We start from the raw sequence: 18,700 nt of genomic DNA, 5'->3' as shown, positions 1-18,700 counted from the left end.
TACAAGATTCACTCCCAGCACACCAGCGCTCATTTTCCCCAGAATGGCAGCGCAAAACCGCTGAAGCCGAGAAGCAGTTAGCTAATACGCTAGAAGACTCCACTAAATATTACAATACTCATGCTCATCCCTTACCAGATATTCACATTGGCTCCAATGTAGCCATTCAGAACCCACAAACAAAATTGTGGGATATCTATGGCACTGTCACAGAAATCGGTCCTCACAGGAGATACTACATCAAGACACATAGTGGCCGTGTCCTAGTTAGAAATCGTCGCTTCCTGCGTCGTCGAGTACCACCTCCTTGTTCTACCATGAATCCCACAGTCAACCCATCGATGGACACTAACCAAGATACCTCTACCCCCCAGCAGAACCCACCCCCAAGACGTTCTTCACGTACACGCAACCCACCACAAAGATTAATTGAAGACCCAAGCTGGTCATGACTATAGTATTTCTGACACCCCTCCCACAAATACTTGGTGGGGGGAGGGGGAGATGTAGGAACTGAACCTTAATGCACGCACAATGATTGTAATCTAATTAGTATTTAGTAGTAGCAACACATGTTGTCTTATGTAATCTGTATGTGTAATTGTGGGTTTGAATCATCTAGTTATCGCGTGATCATACACTAATCTCGTTAGTAATCCTCTGAGTAACGTTTAACCACAACAAAGTAACGAGGTCTACTGAATGAAGCTTATTCACTAGCTTCTTACTTATAACCAAGATTTGCACATTGTCCAACAACGCAATCATGTCACGTGATAAGGTGGTAGTTTCACACGTGACAGCTTAAGGCTGTGGACACAAAGTAATATAATATGTAATATTATTACAGTTACTTTATTTTATGGGTAATATGTAACTGTAACTAAATAGTTCTGTTGCAAGTAATATGTAATAAGTAACTAGTTACTTTTACAAAGTAACTTGCCCAACACTGGTTATATGTAAATTTAACTTTCAAAAACATCATTGTTTGGGTAGCTGACTGTTCTATTAGAGTATGGAGAGAAACACTTCATCCGTTTCCACAGCCTATGAACTGAACTACACTATCAGCACATGAACTACTCAGAATCACAAAAACTGCTACATACATACATGTGTAGGATCATTTCTTATTAGAGCATACTGTACTGTACCTCTCTTATTTGTAACAAGGCAGCCACTACAGTCTCCAACTCATTACTGTAACTCTTGACATCAACAAATCGACTAGATAACAGACAATAATGTACACACTGAAACACACAACACATCAAAAGGGTGGCAAAATTTGATCGGCCAACTTGATAGCCATTCCCTGAAATACCACATTTAGTAAGGCAATTTCCTTAAGAGCCTAAGGAAACAGCTAGTAATTTATTACACACACATACGACTGTTTTATTAGAGTATTTATAAAGTCTCTTCATGCAGTATGTATGTCCCTTTTTACTATGGCAATTATCTTGGTTGTCTACTACAGATGTCACCACTATTTCGAACCCTATTGTAACTAACCTGTCTGCAACCTTGGGAGAATATGAGAAAGAGAAGGAACGAAATGGAGATTCAGCCTACAACAAGAGAGGAAGGAATGACACAGGAATGAGACACCATACTACTTACTACCTCCTTGTAGCCACTGTGACCTATACTCTCCTTCCAGCCATTCTATCAGTAGTAAGAAAGATGATAACACTACACACAGTACTATATATAAGATACAAAATTCAGAAAGATACTAGAATTTTCCACTGAAAATGTAGAATAAAAGTATGGATTTTGGTCAGCTAAATGTTGACATTGGTCAGAAATGATTGATACTTCTACACTGTAGCACTCCCATAGCAACTACATACAACAGTACACAGAACAGTTAAACATTTACAGGAGAAAGTTTAGGATTTGACATGTAAACAGCAAATGTTTTTGGCATGTATTAGAGTGGCAGGAGAAGATACATACGTATATGACATTTTGTTACAAACTTGCATTACCTGAAATTGAAAAAAAGAATAGTTATCTCCTTAAATACGCACTTAATAGTCATAAAATGACACCTGTGTATTCTAACACCTGAGTATTCTAACAGAGTGTTTTTACAGAACCTATAAGTGCCGCAAAGCCTGTTTACGCAGAATGTTCTATTAGAACAGAACAAATTTCTAGCTAGTAACAACAACAGACATAAAAATGCTGTGAAGTTTAGTTTGCAGTACAGTTCCAATAATTGCTCACCATGTACAGAAATTCATGAAACCACTTGTTCTTGCTGAGTATAGGATGTCGGCTAACCCGTAATAGAAATGTCTGCATTAAACATTTGGAATATACATCCAAGTGAAGGACAGCTCACTTCAAGGGATTGAGCTCTTCTACTCAAGAAGCCAAAGTCTTCACCAGTTGTGATCTTGTTCAACAAACTAGCATTACCTTGGAACTACACAGTAACACCATACACAGTAATACACTAGTAAGGCCATAGTTATACTGTATACAGTCGTAAACAGGTCACTGAATAATAAGGTCACCAACTTTCTAAACTGGCTATTATAAAAACATGCTATTTGCATACAAGTGACTTGACACAACTTGCTTACAGTATGTAAGGTTATTAAAATATGGGCTTCAAAGCAACAATTTAAAAGACAAGTTCTGTACTTTGGAAACTCTTTGTGGAAAAAATACACGTCATAAATTTGTCATGTTAAGTAAACTACTACAATCACTTTCTCAGAGAACAAATATGTGCACAACCATAATAGTAGAACTCTTATTAAAGGACACCCCTTAATTGGGGATGGCCTTTTTATAAAAGGACATCTGTCTAGGTCCTAAATCAACAGTAGCAGTATTCAAAATGTGTGAGATTCTCATGCATACATATATATATATATATATATATATATATATATATATACAATACAAACAGATGTTATCCTTCCTGGCAACCATCACACGTTGGCAACAGATATAGAATTCATAGTAATATAATTTAGGTGAGCCCCCCTAACAATTAGGTATATATGTTGCCCACATGTTGCCTGATGTCGTGCCAGACAAGGAAGCCTTATTAAACTGACTGACCCTTTTCTCCGGAAGTGGGGGAATCACAGCCTAAAAGACACATAAAATCAATTAAGAAATATGCATTGAAAAAGGTTGGTTATGTGCCATAGTGATTTAGAAAGTCAGCTACGGATAATGTAGCACTTGCTTCTTAGCTAAGAAAATATTATGATGGCTTAAAGAAGAAAGATTGTGTGTATAATTACAATTCACATATTAGCTTAGTAGCAGTACCAAGGAGTTGGGTTCTAGAAAAAATTACAAGACCTTTGTGACATATGACCAACCTTCTTGCATAGCACACAAGCACATATTCTTGCAAACATGATCAGCAATGTAGCTTCTATTGGTGTAATAGGTTGACCAACTAATAATGTATTCTAAACTTATTAAAGAGTATAGTATAAGTGTGTAGTGCATATATAATATCACATCTCAAACCCCTGGGGACCACCTGGCATTTGGTTTAAATGCAAGAACACTTCAAATACTCTAATAGAACATTCACCAAATGGAGCATTCGATAGATCGATCTATCTGTTGTGCAGTAACTGAAACCACTAGCATTAAAACTTGACACATCCAGAATAACATGGAATAGCACAAATATCAAGAGTACAAGAATTGTTGTACAACTATATATGGAGACATACTAGAATGCTAAACAAGCCCACTTTGCTTTACCAAGAACAAAAGTACGTTAACAGATCATGGATACTGGAAATGATACAAAGTAAAGCTCACAGTTAATAGGTTAATAATGTTACACAGATACTATACACAGCACTCAAGGTCACTATTGCTTATATACACACTCCCAAGCTAGACAACTTGCTTAACACTTTTGTACACTTGTGTAACATCATACAATGAAACCTTATTAACCCATTAATGGCCATACGATCATAACTCAAATTTTGTCCTGGATCATGCATTATATAATGAGGTCATGAAGTACAGTATGTTTGGGACCTCTTTCACTTGATCACTATAATTATTATTGAGGTGCTATTTTTAATTAGGAGGTCACCTTAGGGCCTACAAGTGGCCACTATAATGAGATAGTCATGCAGCCACTAAGTGAAGCTTTACTGTACTACACAAAATACTCTATATATAGAAAATACAACTGATGGTCACTCACATGAGGGTAGACTGCTTGTAGGAAGTTCCTGAGCAGTTCAAACTCAGAGTATCTTCTCCACATCTCCCAACGATGTTGATTTCCACCATTCTTCTTACTACCACCTACTGAAGAATCTTTCGTGTCCTCACCTGTTCCTTCAGCATCTGGTTTGACACCTTCTAGTTGGTCACCTTCAGGCTTGTCCTCAGTTGGTTTATCTGCTTCAGGTTTGTCTCCTTCTTTTAGCCTATCAGCTTTTTCCTCAACTGATGATGATTCTACAACATACTTTGTACTGTCAACGAGAAAGCGTTAGAATTTAAATCTACTTAAACATTTCCAAGCTACAGCTGAAACCCCCTGTGTCTACCACCGGCAGCTATAGATTGAATTAGTGATTAAACATCCACTAGTATATCTGCATGTGTAGGCACAACTTAGAGACATTTATGTAGACGACTTCCACAGAACCACAAGCTTTTCTAAAGATTCCAGCTGCACAAGATATCAAGTAGCTAATCCTAGCACAGTCGTAAGTACTTACAAAAGGCTGTTTATTCTTAACCCATCTGCCTCACAAGCATAACAACTCCTTGGTAACATAGAGGCCAGTACAGGAAGCATAGATGTGTGCATTAACATAAAATAATTGTAATTAACGCGCCCCATACAGTGCTATTATCTTGTAGGCGTAATACTCTTCCTTCGGCCAGGATGAAGTGACCTTCCTGGTGTAGCCCTTAATGGCAACGTTGACAATCTTCAGGTTATCATCAGTTAGTCGATAGTACGGCTCTTCTTGTTGCGCCATCTTTGGTGTACGGAATTAGTATCCGTAGTTATACATAATGTGGCCAGGAATATTATTAGCGCCTATAATTATAAGCACCTGTGAAAAGTACGCATCCTCACGTGTGCTACAACGAGGCAGTAGGGAAATGACCGAACGATACAGTTTTAGTTTAACAACCTTCAGGTGAGTTATGGTACTAGTTTTACGTGTAATTGTGTTTGTTTAATTACCGTTTACCATTTCAATCTAGTAAAAAAATTAGTGTGGTGTCAAAATGGACACCGTTGTTAAGCGCTCTCTCTTATTTTACGTTCTGCTGTGTTTAGAAATTGCTGCTGTAATAATTTGTACTTTATTACCTTGTACTAGCCCGTCAGGCAAGCTGGTGCAAATAGAATATGCATTAGCAGCAGTTGCGTCTGGAGCGCCTTCAGTTGGAATTAAAGGTGTGTTGTTAGAAGTTTGTGCTATATACGCGGGATGGTGAAATGACATGGCATATTTGGTGTTGTCTATGTCTGTACCATATCATGTATGAGGAAATTTTGGTGGAGAAACATATGATACAAGTTACGTTTGGCAAAAGACAACAACTAGTCTCACAGTAATTTCCAGAGTGGAACATACTTACTTCTGAGTTTAAAATTCTCAGGAGATATTTTAGAAGAAGGTGTTACATTGCGTACAATCTCATTAATGTTGGTAACGCAAATTGCATCATTTCTTGAGAAAGAAATTAAAGACCCAGTTTGCTTCTATTATTGCAAGTGATAGGTTAGCTGATTGCTAAATTGCTATACCGTACGCAAGGAAATTTTGACGTAAGAAAAATTTGACGAATTCATACTTAGCACATTTGACGAATAAAATGTTGACGAAAATAAAGAAATAGTAGACAAAACCTGTACTTTTAAAGGCGCTTATAAACATTTGACGAATTAAAATTTTATGAATTTAATCGATTCATCAATTTTTTTGACGTCAAAATTTCCTTGCTTACGGTAGGATGGAAAAGCTGTCAATTCTAAAGCTGGCAGTGTTGTGTGTGTAATGTACTCAAGAACTTAATTTCACCATATTGGTCTTTTGAGAAATTGGGCGAGCCTTATTTTTTTATAGTGACTATAGCAAAGTGGGGGTGTGTCATCTCACTTGTATAGTTGTCCCCATTGTTAATGGTAGCATGCTTGGTGCTACAGTCACGACAGGATCACCTACTAATGTAGCTCCGTAAGACATTTGTGTCACCTGCAACCAACTTATTACCAAATCTCATCTATTTAGTCGTATCAAGTTTTCTAAGACAAATTTAGTTCTGACTCAATCTCATCCTAACAATTCACTACCTTACTGCATTTAATGCTTTTCCTATTAACTTTGTTTATTTGTAAATTCTGGGACTCAATTCCATTTTTTGAAGTTTATCAGCTTCCCTCCAAGTGTTTTTCTAATTTATGTGGAGGGACTTTCAAGTGTACTTGGCCCCAATCCTGGAACTAGTTTTATATTGAATCTATATCTTGCTATCTAATAGTAATACATAAATATTGAAACTGCTAAATAGATCTTTTAAAACTTGGGTCTACTGTTATGTACTTTGGGTATTCCCCCATGTAAACATAATCAAAACATGTGGCATTTCAACTATACCAGTAGTACATGCTGTGTGTTACGAGGAAATGTGAGGTTTCCTGGAAAATGCTTCCTTGAAATACAGGATGTGTTGTCTGCTGTGTGTGGCTTCATGTAGTAGGTACAGTAGACCAGCAGTTGTGTGGTGTGCGTGCGTGTGCGTGCGCGTGTGCGTGCATGTGGATGTGGGTGTATGTGGGGCAGCATAGCCAAGTGGTTAGGGCATCCGCATGGTAATCAAAAGGTTCCAGGTTCGATTCCCAACTGGGCCACTTTATTATTGTTGTTGTTTCCTTGAGCAAGAAACTTTACTCATATTCTGCAGTCTACCCAGCTGTTAAAACGGGGACCTGGTGGCCTGGTGCCAACTGGGGAAGCAGCCCACCCAGGTGTAGCATCAATGGGTACCTGGTGTAAACTGGGGAAGCAAATACTCAACTGTCCATGTCTCATATAGCAGTTGAAGGTCCAGGTGGGACTTTGGGTGCCCACACCCTCACTGTGAGACATGATACAGCCTCCTGTGGGTTACTAGTCCTGTCCCAGGAGGGTATGCCTGCGCTGACTCATAGCACCTGAGTAGCGTACAGGTGCCCCAGTGCTGGCCACTGGGCAGCATGACCAGCTGAAGGCTTTTGCTTTGCTTTGTGTGTGGGTGTGTGTGTGTGTGTGTGTGTGTGTGTGTGTGTGTGTGTGTGTGTGTGTGTGTGTGTGTGTGTGTGTGTGTGTGTGTGTGTGTGTGTGTGTGTGTGTGTGTGTGTGTGTGTGTGTGTGTGTTTGTACATACATGTGTGACTGTGTGTAGAGAGGAACTTTGCTCCTATTGGCTTATCTAAAAATATATTAATGTTGTACCAAACACATACAATTGTAGCTACCAGTAGGTACCTGTTGCCTGTGTAGTGTCCTTTATAGTTCTTCTTTGTTTGTTTCTTTTCTGGGGAACTTTCCACAACATTGTTTGTTTTTTCATTTGTGAACTGTTTTCAATCGATTACAATAAACATATGATACCACATTACTGAGTTTCATTATATGAAGTCATAAGTAATCTAGAAGGTGTTAATGTGGCAGGTAACTGCTTTAGGCATGTAACTTGTATTTGTTAATGTTGTACGTGTGAACATATGTATTAAACATTTCACCTAGCTAGTTGCAATTGTGTCCAGGGAAAAATGGAATGTCTTTCTAGGAACTGTTGTGTCATACGACCTGAAATGTAAGTGTTAGTAAACTTTTCACGAACCATTTCATTTAAAATATTTTGCAATTAGTTTTTCTTTCCTACCCAACAATAATTCCATTGTGAATGAACTTTTCATGACTGTTTGGGTATCAGGTATTATGCTTCATTAAACAACAACAATATCACTGCATGTGTAATCAATGTGATAGCTTTTCTTTGTAATAATGATTACTTGGTATTTAAACTGGAGTGAGTGCATATTGAATACCGTAGGATAGTTTGATAGTCATTAAAAGGATGGTTGCATTTGTTTGTTGTTTTGATGATGTGTGAATTGGTTCTAAGTAGTGCCGCAAACACTTTGTCAATATTGTTGTCAACAGTTCCCATCATATTTTAGTTGCCATTGTTCTCTATACCTAGTTCTCCTTGATTAGCTTAACAATTTCATTCATTCATGAATTATATTGGTGGATTGCTAATTTGGAAATTGATAGCTTATTTCTGGCCTTTAGAACATTGGAGTTGAGGCCCTGCTGCAGTTTTGCCAAAACCTTCATGCCTGCCTGATCACAGTCGCAAGGTTATAGGCTAAATAGCAGATCATACTGCCACCATTTTTCACCAGCACTCGCACTACTTTAGGTTCTACTAGTAAGCAGTTGGCAGACACTGTACCTGACCGATACAACCTTTAACTGGACAATCGAGCAACATGCCTCTTTATGATCTAGCTGGACCAATAACAATCCAAAGACATGCCCCTTTACTGGAACAATAGGACACCTCCCTTAATGATCTAGCTGCACTTATAGCAAGTGATCATAAAATACGTGCCTCTCATTGGTAGCATGGTGAAAAACAAGGCATGCTACGACCACACCCCTTAGAAATCACTCAAGGTTCTCTGATAAAGCAGTCACTCTAATACAACAACCATGAATGATGTTCTAATGAAACAATCACACGTGTGTATCATAATTGTAGCTATAACAAGAAAACTAAGCAAACTAGTGCAGTATATTTAATTTTAGGAATCTAACGCAATAAAAACTAGTGAGACAAATTGAATGGTGGTATTACAACATAGCTCTGTGAGAAAATCTGGGCGTCTGTATTTAGCGGATCAACGGATCGGCGGATCACGTGATATGCATGCTCAACTCGATTTTGAGCACTGGGAAATATTTATACCCTAGTGTAACATACAGCATACTGTAGAATTTATATTTTATCCACAGGTAGGAAGCCTGAAGAGATTTCAATCGATACTATATAACTATAATAATTAGAGCGCGCCCTTTGAACTGCCCACGCAGAGTGGTACATTAAAAATTTAACACACGTACAGAGTAAGATTATTTTAATTCACCTTAAAACTGAATCACTGATGTATTCTTTACACCAACACAATACTCAATAGACTAGCTCTGTATTGCAAAAACAAAACGACAAAGGATATGCTAGCGCACTCACGTGTGAATAGGCTTCTAATATGTTGGCGTGTATCCTTTGTCGTTTGTTTTTGCAATACAGAGCTAGTCTATTGAGTATTGTGTTGGTGTAAAGAATACATCAGTGATTCAGTTTTAAGGTGAATTAAAATAATCTTACTCTGTACGTGTGTTAAATTTTTAATACGCGCATGCTCTAATTATTATAGTTATGTAGTATCGATTGAAATCTCTTCAGGCTTCCTACCTGTGGATAAAATATAAATTCTACAGTATGCTGTATGTTACACTAGGGTATAAATATTTCCCAGTGCTCAAAATCAAGTTGAGCATGCATATCACGTGATCCGTTGATCCGTGATCCGCTAAATACAGACGCCCAGAAAATCTACTTCATTTTAAAATTAATACATATGTATGTAGTCAGGTCTTGTGCATTGTTGTAACACCAAGAGTATATAATAGAAACCAAGAGTATCGAACGGGTGTGTTACCTTGTGATTAATCATTGTGCAAAGTAACATGGATATTTCAGTAATCGTTCGTTTTCATTGCTATTAAAGGTTGCTGTATTTAGCCCAATTCAACCACTAAACCAAGCAAAAACATGATAGCGTTGAAGGGAATTGGCTAATGTTAAAGTTCTGGCACTGCCAAGCAGATCCCTGAAGGTGTGGCAACACGCTCGTTTGTGCAACTGTTGTTTTAGTGAGCTGGAGTTATCTTGGGTCCTTACTGCACTTTCTTTGTACAATAACTGTTGAATACTTGGCTGAATAACACGGAAAACTGGCAAACAAAGACCTGTTGCCACGTACACATTTCAAATTACCATTTCACGTAAACAACCAATTGCTGAAATATCCGTGTTACTTTACACAATGATTAATCACGGGCTAATACGCCGTTCGACACTCTTGGTTTCTATTATACACTCTTGGTAACACTATGGAAACTGTAAAATGTATACCTGTTTTGGATGTTACTATAGCAACTAATGGAGTTGTTATTGCAGCAGAGAAGAAGCATAAATCAGTTCTGTATGAGGAGAAGACCATCACCAAGGTAATTACTTTGTGTGTGTGTATGTTGCGCTTGTGTGTGTGTATGTATGTGTTATTGTCTATGTTGGGATTTGGCATGGCAGTCCAATGTTTGTTGACAAGTCTGAACACTTTGCATGTACAGTTTGTCACTAGCCCAGGGTTCATCCTGAGGCTCTTCTTATCACATTACCTAATGCTGTGGACAGTTTCCAAAGGTTCCAAGTGTGCGTGCATGCATGAGTGATGTGTGTACATGTGTGCATGTGTGGTAGTCATACACTGTATGTAGAGAGTATGGGGGTGAAAATGTTCAGACTCTGAGAAAAGATTTTAGACTATTTTTTACTTTGTTAGTAGTCTTACAGTTTTTAAACAAAACATGTCTGTTCTATTAGGGTAGTTGGCTGCTCTATTAGAGTATTTCAAATCAATGGAAATGTATTTTTAATTACCTGAATATACTTGACCAATTCCTGAAAACCTCAGAAACCCCCCTGAGCTTCCCCTGAGTTGTGTAATATTATGAGAATTGCAATGCCTTGTTCAAGTATACGTGGTACTTTAAATTTTTATACTAACATAACACCCTAATACAGCATTCACTTTTTAAAAATTAGTTGCTACGATGTTGGAAAATGACTCTTTTACAGTAGTTTGCTGTTGTTTGCTTGACTGCATAACAATTGTGTGATCTAGGGAAAGTTTTTTCATGCTTGTTATTCAACGGCCTAATGTATTTCGTGGACTGGACTCACGGACTGGATTCGCGGACTGGACTCATGCACTGAGCTGGAAACAACTTTTAAACAATAATCCAGGCATTACCCATCTCTTGCAACACTGGAGACACCACTATCGAGTTACAACTGCTGATACTGCTCTTCCTTACAAGTAAACAAACAAGCGGTGCACTAATTAATTAGAATACACTTACGAGCACTAGCAGTGATAAAGCGTGGTAGAGGCTATTGTTGTAACTTAGATGTTTTTCCTTTATTGCTTTAGCACTAGTGCTAGGGTTGTAGAGATGACCCAGTAATAATTCTTAGCAGGGTAGCTATAGGTGGCAACGCCCAGCGAGATGATGGGGCTATGTAAATAAGCTGACTCATCACTACAGTCCTAACACTAGTGCTAAGTACTAGAGCAACAAAGGAAAAACATCTAAGCTAACAACAATAGCCTCTATCACACTTTATCACTGCTAGTACTCGTGTATCATAAGTGTATTCTAATAAATTAGTGCACGCGGTAGTTTGTTAACTTGTAAGGAAGAGCAGTATCAGCAGTTGTAACTCGATAGTGGTATCTCCAGTGTTGCAAGAGATGGGTAATGCCTGGATTATTGTTTAAAAGTTGTTTCCAGCTCAGTGCGTCAGTCCAGTCCGCGAGTCCAATCCGTGAGTCCAGTCCGCGAAATACATTAGGCCTTATTCAACTATGATTTTTGTGTATGATTACACAATATACCGTATTTATCTACAGTGAAATTAAGCAAACCCACTAACTGTTGTGGTCACATTATGCAAATTTTCTACAAGTTCCATAGTACTTCCATTTCATTTTTGTGACATTTTTATTATTGTCTTATTACCTGGTTTTAACTGACTGTTCTATTAGAGTTATTTTAGGTGAATGGACGCTGTTAGCTATCCTTTCATAGCAGAAAGAGTGCATGTTTCACTACTGCTTAATTTGTGCTAATGGTCTCACTATATAAACTATACTAGTGAAATATAACTATCATTTGTCCTAAGGCCACCAGCTTAATTATCTGATCTGTTGCACTATTGTGCAACTGCAGAAGCAATTTTAGACCATAACTCACCTGGCTATTTATTAATGTACAATCCTAGATTCTTTTGCACTTGTCTTAAAAGAGTAATACATGCGTCAGTAGTGGCTTTTAAGTACCAAAAAAAAATGCCTACAATAGTTGGTAGCAGTATCATGTAGCTTCATCTGTGTGTGTACTTTAATCATGATTGAAATTGGAGAGCGATGATTCTATTCCACTGAAGCCCTACATTAAAGTAAAAAACTGGAAGGATATGGTAGTTAAATCCCAGGAATGGTGGTTAAACCCCAGTGCATATATGGAAGACAACATCATACAGTATGATAGTAACTGTATAGTGGGGACCGCAAAGGAGTAGGCGTGGCCCACGAAATAATATTACCCAAAAAACAGTCTCAATTTCCCCTGACGACAATGACGCAGTATTGGTTAGGTAAAACTAAGCCCAAACAGGCTTTCAGATCGACCCGAAACGTTTTCAACAAGTTGCTACAGAATTTTAAAAATAGTTTATTTAATGGAATTTTCTAGTGACTGACTGACTGAGTAACTGACTGATGCCTTCAGACAAGCATAACTCGATAACGACTTAGGATACTGACTTTATTTTTTCACTGTTCGACGTCGCTTTGGCCCGACAGGTGCCTTTGGCATACCGCAGTACGTACAATTCATTCTTCATGGACTTACCAGTGTCCTCCTTTGTGTCCCATTCATCTTTGCTGACAGCAAAAAGTGTCAATTTGGCGATAGCACGTGATGGCTTCCCTTCGTAACGGTAACGGAAATCGTCCGTATTTGTCATAGTGGCTATTTTTATAGCAGAGGTGCTTTTCAAACAGTTCTTGATTCGTACTGCTGTGTACAAAGCTGACAACGAAGCGTAATGGATGCTTCACTTTTCAGATGATAATTGATATAACCGGGGCGTGCGGCACCATTTCTTTTGGTATGCGTGGATTGCAGAGGTGCTTTTCAAACAGTTCTTGATTCGAAATGCTACATAACAAGTTGAACAAAGCTGACAACAAAGCGTAATGGATACTTCACTTTTCAGACGATAATTGGGGCACACGGTGCCATTTCAGATGTGGTATACGTGGGTTCACCAGTCATAATAATTATTTACAAAAAAAGTTAACAAACAAGTACACAGAAAAATTTGGAATTTTCAACTAGAGTAGGGACCATAGCACATTGATAAAAAGTACTAAAACAAGTTGGAGTAGTGCATGATATTAAATCACAGTAAAACAATAAAAGTGTTATATCCCTACTGTGCATTTCCATTATGGTATCATGAGCATAGTAGGGATATAACACTTCTTATTGGATTTAATATCATGCACTACTCCAACTTGTTTCAGTACTTTTTATCAATGCGCTATGGTCCCTACTCTAGTTGAAAATTCCAAATTTCACACGCGAAGGATGCGTGGTCGAGTGATCACGCAAAGGACGCATGATCGAGTGTGTGGGCATCTGGGGACGAGACTAGATTATATAGTAAAACCAAGAGTTAATAATAGTAGGGAGGGAGAGTGTCTAACGCTCAATAGGCCTGTATAAAATGAGCGCGTAGAGCACCCCGCTTATTATCGTATACCTTTGTAATTTCCTATAGTGTTGATGACCGCAATAAACACGTTATGTCACATTTTGTATGGCCTTGCAAAATCGATAGTTGGTGAGAAAGCAGTGATGCGAAGATGGCTACTCCAGTGAGTGATGGAAGAACCAGAGAGAAATCGTTCATAACTTTCATCTGGCGCTTTTTCTTAGGTTGGGATTCTTCAGGCTGTGTTTCATCGGTGCCGCTTCTTTTCCTTGCCATTGCTTTCGTCTGACACTTCTTCTTGGTTACTTCCAGCTCATCACTCCTCGACTGACGCTTCTTCTTGGGCCTTACCTCGGGACGTGGCTGAACGGTTGATTCGTGAAGCAATTCTACCTGTGCTTCTGAGCGTGCTTCATCTCAGCTTTCCTCATTGATCTTCTCTGACGCTTCTTGCTAGGCTGAACTGTTTCTGCTTCAATTTCGGTCAGTACCGTGGGCTGTTCATCACAAATCGACATGTTTGATTGCACACGCTGCCTCGCACATTGCTCACGAGACTGATTCGTGAACAGCTAATAGTATCGATAACGTCCTTCTGCGGCGTGCCTCATTTCACATCTCCCTTCATGCAATCAACACGTCTGGCCAAGAAGCTAGATTGTCTTACGCGCTCATTTTATACAGGCCTATTGAGCGTTAGACACTCTCCCTCCCTACTATTATTAACTCTTGGTAAAACTACAAGTTCAGCAAAAATTGAAGCCACACACAACTGACATGCTTATCTAATCTTATTGACATGTTGTTTGTGAACTGTACTGCTTCAAAGGATGGGATAGAGGCCCACCTGAACTTGTAGGATATCTAGTTATCAACACCTCGGGTTGATAACTACGATATCCTACTCATGGTGGGGTTTAACTAACTGCCTCTCACATCAAATTTTCAAATACCATATCTGAGCAAGAAAGGTAATCAAGTTTCAATTATTAGGGTGATGTTTGAGTAATGGGTGCATTAAAAAGGAAGACTACAGAGTTCAACACTACATTTGGAGGCTATATGTGCTAAATGTTCTACCATTTTAACAACAGATTGAGTTTATTCACTAGTTTGTCCTTGTAAATATCAAAAATACTGTGATAATTTAGCTTGCTTTTAAATTCCGTTTTCTAGGATAATAATATTATATTGTTGGACCATCATTATTTTTACTTTTTAGGCTTCATTGGTTATTATGATTCGGAAAATTTGTTGCTGTCAATGCTCATTTTGTCTGTTCTTTGTAGTACATTGAAGGCACTGGTGTAGGGAAAACTGAAGACTTACTGAATAAACATTTCCTGAATCACAAACAATCAACTTCGGTGTTCAACCCATTATTTTCCAAGTTGTTAATGATAATAAAGAAAAATAGCCTCACCAGCTGGATCGAAATCCATGACCCCTTGTACACAAGTCGGGCGCTCCATAGTTGAATGAACACTTTGTACTGTGGATAGTGGAATGAAGTTCACGTTTTTGTTACACTATGGTCTTTAATGTGCTACAGAAACTCGCAGCAAGAATCCCAGAGTAGCTGGATGATGAGCACTTCGAAAATGAATTAAGTTGACATCTGGCAAGTAAGCACGTCACGGATAGACGGCTTTTCAGCTTTAGATATATACAGATACTGGCCTATATTCTTACCAACCCGGGTTCAATTCCCACCTATGTCAACTTTTTTTTGTCCGCTGGACTTTTTTTCTTATTTTCTGTGTATCATTTTTATGCATATTTTTATCCACTAACTGGTAACTTTTATGTTCACAATTTTCAACACTGACATGGACTCTTTTACAACATGTGGGACTCTCAGAACACATTTGTGAGTAGGCCTGCTGGGACAAGTAAATTGCGGACATGTTCATCCATCTGTTTGTCCCATGTGTTGTATTAGAGTAGGTGAACTTTTTCTCAAGATTGTTTTACTTTGCATTTAAACTTCTTTGCCACACACTCACACTCTTCAGGATATCTGCTGTAACACGTGTAAGCATATTAAGTAGGTGTGCACTGGCATACAACACTAAAAATCACGGTACACATGCTATGAAGTTTTGTTCAAAGCTCATTACTACTGAAGTAAATAGTGAAAATGTGCAGTCTACAAGGACAAAGGTAGGTCCATGATGTTTGTATTGTAGCTACTGCAGTTGATGAAAAGGCTTATCTCAAGCCAAAGCAGCATTGAACAGTATGGAGGCATTAGTTGTCATACAGTCAGTCAGTTAGCAGAAAATTCAGCTATATAAAAATATTTAAATTCTTAGAAACTTGTTGGAAGGACTCTGAAGACATTTATAGTTATTCCTAACCAATACTACCAAAGGAAAAGTGATGCTGGTTTTAGAGTGATATTCTTGGTCAAGAAAGCCCAAACCCTACTATACAATACTACTGCATGCAAATGGCATTGGTTTTTGGTTTACAATGTTGTGTTTATGCAGTACAGTAGTACTGTATATTAGGGATCATGAAAAACTGGGCTTTTCCAGCCAAAAATATCACCCTAAAACCAGTCTAGATTTCCCTTCATGACAGCTTGGTAGCATTGGTTAGGCATAGCCAGGCCCCAAAATGTCTTCAGACCAACCTCGAACTCTCCATAAAAGTTTTATGAAATTTGAAATTTTTCTATTTAACAGAACTTTATGCTGACTGACTGACTAACTGATGCCTCCAGCCAAGAATAAGGGGATAAGGCTATGGGCTTGATTTTTCTTTACTGATCGACGTTTCTTTGTCCCGAGGTGTGCTTTTTTGCCAACCACAGTACATACAATACATGCATCATGGACTTGCCCTTGTCCTACTTTGTATTCCACTGAAAACGTTGGTGTCGATTCATGATAGTACAATGCGGCTGTGTTGGCTATTATGTTTATAGCCCGTATTTTCTGTAGTGACTGGATTGATTGCAGAGATGCTTCTCATACTGTTCTTCGTTGTAATGCTGTGTGACTGGCAGAGCATAGCTAAAAACAAAACGTAATGGCCACCTTCCTTTCCATTAGTTATGTAATTGTTTGTTGGGGCACAAGTTCTGATGCAAAATTACTTTTAAGGCATTCCTTACACCATTCTTTCTTTTAATACGGTATACGTGGATCCATGACAAAAGAAAAAAATACAGGCAAGGCTGGCTGGCAAGACTACATCCACAGGTATTGGCATGTATCTGGTTTCCTGAGAGAAAACCTAATTCTCTATTTGTTTGTCTAGATCCATGACAGTGTCAGTTTATTATTGTAATGAAGAGAGTCAAGAGACTGTTATAAATGATATTGATGCTAATTCTTTGATACTCTGAGGTTTCTTATACACTAAGTACCTTGAAGGTGACTGATGGTTAATAAATTTCACCTGTTGTCTACAAAAGTAGCACAGTAAATGCTCAAGCCATCTTGAAAAAATCAGGTGCTGAAATGATGCAATGGAAACCTTTTAAAATGTACACATACACACGCACACGCACACACACACACACACACACACACACACACACACACACACACACATGCACATGCACACCCGCATACACACATAATTTGTACATGACTGTGTGTGCCTATGATGTCATGTTCTACTCTCATGATAAAGACTTGCAGGATACGTTTGTCATATATTTTCATATACTTACTTTCTCCATGGTAACTGGTTTCAAAACCTCGATGTTATCTGGTTTGTTTTGTATCTAGTTGCAGATATACAAGTGCTAATCTGTTTTCCTAAATTTGTGTAACTCAAAGTTATTCTTTTATATGTAGAAGCCATTTTGATGTCCATGATTTTGCTGTACCACTACACACATATAGGCTAGATCATAGTGGTATGATTACTCTACCATATATGGTAGTTCAGTTTGGGTGAGCATAGTGAGCTCCACACGAATAAGATGTTCTTTGTGTTACCATATATGGCTGTACACCCTAAAGTAATGTTTTCAATAAATATTGCGAACTCTTCGTCTTAGAGGTAACTAGCACAGGCTTGTTCTGTTATGTTGCTAGCATCTTCTGAGTGATACATGGTATGTGTTAGATACTACAGTGAGACCTCATTATTAGGGTCATCTGTGGAACCAAAAATATGTCTTCCTTCATGGTGAGGCAGAATAAAATTACAACATCATGAAGTACACCTCAGTTGTGTTTGAACATGGGATTTTCAGTATAGCATTATAAAACATGTAGCTATGTGGCAAAATAGAGTTCAAGTTTAAGATGTAATGTGTAGGTATTGTTTAGTCCACATTGTATCTATCTTATCGGGTCATTTATTGACAGCTTTCAGTTAAGAGGCCGGGCAAACTGTACCTTAATCAGAAAGACCATGTAGTCTGATGCCGAGAAATTTAATTTGAGAGTATTTGACAAATAAAATCCCACCAACAACATCTTGACTCCAAAGTTCTGTTAGTAGCGAGCATTTCATTTGCCAAATTAATAGTCCACCAATGTATTCTGTAATACCGCTCACTAATAGCCAAGCTTTGATCTAATCCTTGTTTATAGAGACCAATATGTTATGGCCACCACTGTCTATCAGTTTATTATAAATAACAACAACCAGAATGTATATTAACATCTACCAGATGTATGATTACCATAAAAGGATATATAGTTATCTTCTTTGTTCCTGATATTGAGTAAACACTAATTAGTGACGTGGTATATTATGTCAATATTACCAAGTGAATTATATCATTTAGCTCAGGGCTTGAACTAGGAAAAGTCAATGAATTGTATAGTTCAAGAATGTGCTGTGCCCTTACGTACTTACTGTATGAATGATTGCTCACCTTTTATCAGTGTGTTTTGTAATGTGGAATTGTAGTGGCAAAATGCACAGTGACTTTACCTGTTTCCAGAAATGGACTGACCTGCTTTGATTATTGTACTTGCTCAATGTATTATGTAGTTTGTGTGTGTATTGTGTGTGTGTGAGCGAGTGAGTGAGTGAGTGAGTGTGGATGCGTTCATGTTTGTGTGCA

General features: G+C 38.2%; 2 protein-coding genes across 4 annotated transcripts in view; one reads left to right on the top strand and one right to left on the bottom strand.

Annotated features, from left to right (window-relative positions):
• LOC136237284 (sorting nexin-4-like) overlaps positions 1–5,060 on the bottom strand; it is a 31,554-nt gene extending 26,494 nt beyond the window's left edge. Inside the window, exons 1-8 of one of the 3 annotated variants that reach the window (XM_066027630.1) lie at positions 4,867–5,060; positions 4,214–4,490; positions 3,088–3,117; positions 2,357–2,440; positions 2,239–2,310; positions 1,627–1,671; positions 1,519–1,574; positions 1,158–1,230 (exon numbers count right to left, since the gene is read on the bottom strand). In XM_066027630.1, the coding sequence (XP_065883702.1) occupies positions 1,158–1,230; positions 1,519–1,574; positions 1,627–1,671; positions 2,239–2,310; positions 2,357–2,440; positions 3,088–3,117; positions 4,214–4,490; positions 4,867–5,006 (777 nt within the window). In that variant the 5' untranslated portion in view covers positions 5,007–5,060. The remainder of the gene's footprint in view (positions 1–1,157; positions 1,231–1,518; positions 1,575–1,626; positions 1,672–2,238; positions 2,311–2,356; positions 2,441–3,087; positions 3,118–4,213; positions 4,491–4,866) is intronic. The other 2 variants (XM_066027628.1, XM_066027629.1) reach the window with 2 other exon arrangements.
• Positions 5,018–18,700, top strand: part of LOC136236796 (uncharacterized) — a 40,239-nt gene continuing 26,556 nt past the window's right edge. Inside the window, exons 1-3 of the mRNA XM_066027029.1 lie at positions 5,018–5,171; positions 5,358–5,434; positions 10,252–10,325. Coding sequence (XP_065883101.1) covers positions 5,044–5,171; positions 5,358–5,434; positions 10,252–10,325 — 279 coding nt within the window. The 5' untranslated portion in view covers positions 5,018–5,043. The remainder of the gene's footprint in view (positions 5,172–5,357; positions 5,435–10,251; positions 10,326–18,700) is intronic.

This window comes from Dysidea avara, chromosome 10, assembly GCF_963678975.1.
Source record: "Dysidea avara chromosome 10, odDysAvar1.4, whole genome shotgun sequence".
Lineage (NCBI taxonomy): Eukaryota > Metazoa > Porifera > Demospongiae > Dictyoceratida > Dysideidae > Dysidea > Dysidea avara.
Note: the sequence above shows the minus strand (reverse complement) of the source record. Positions and strands in the feature narration are given on the sequence as shown.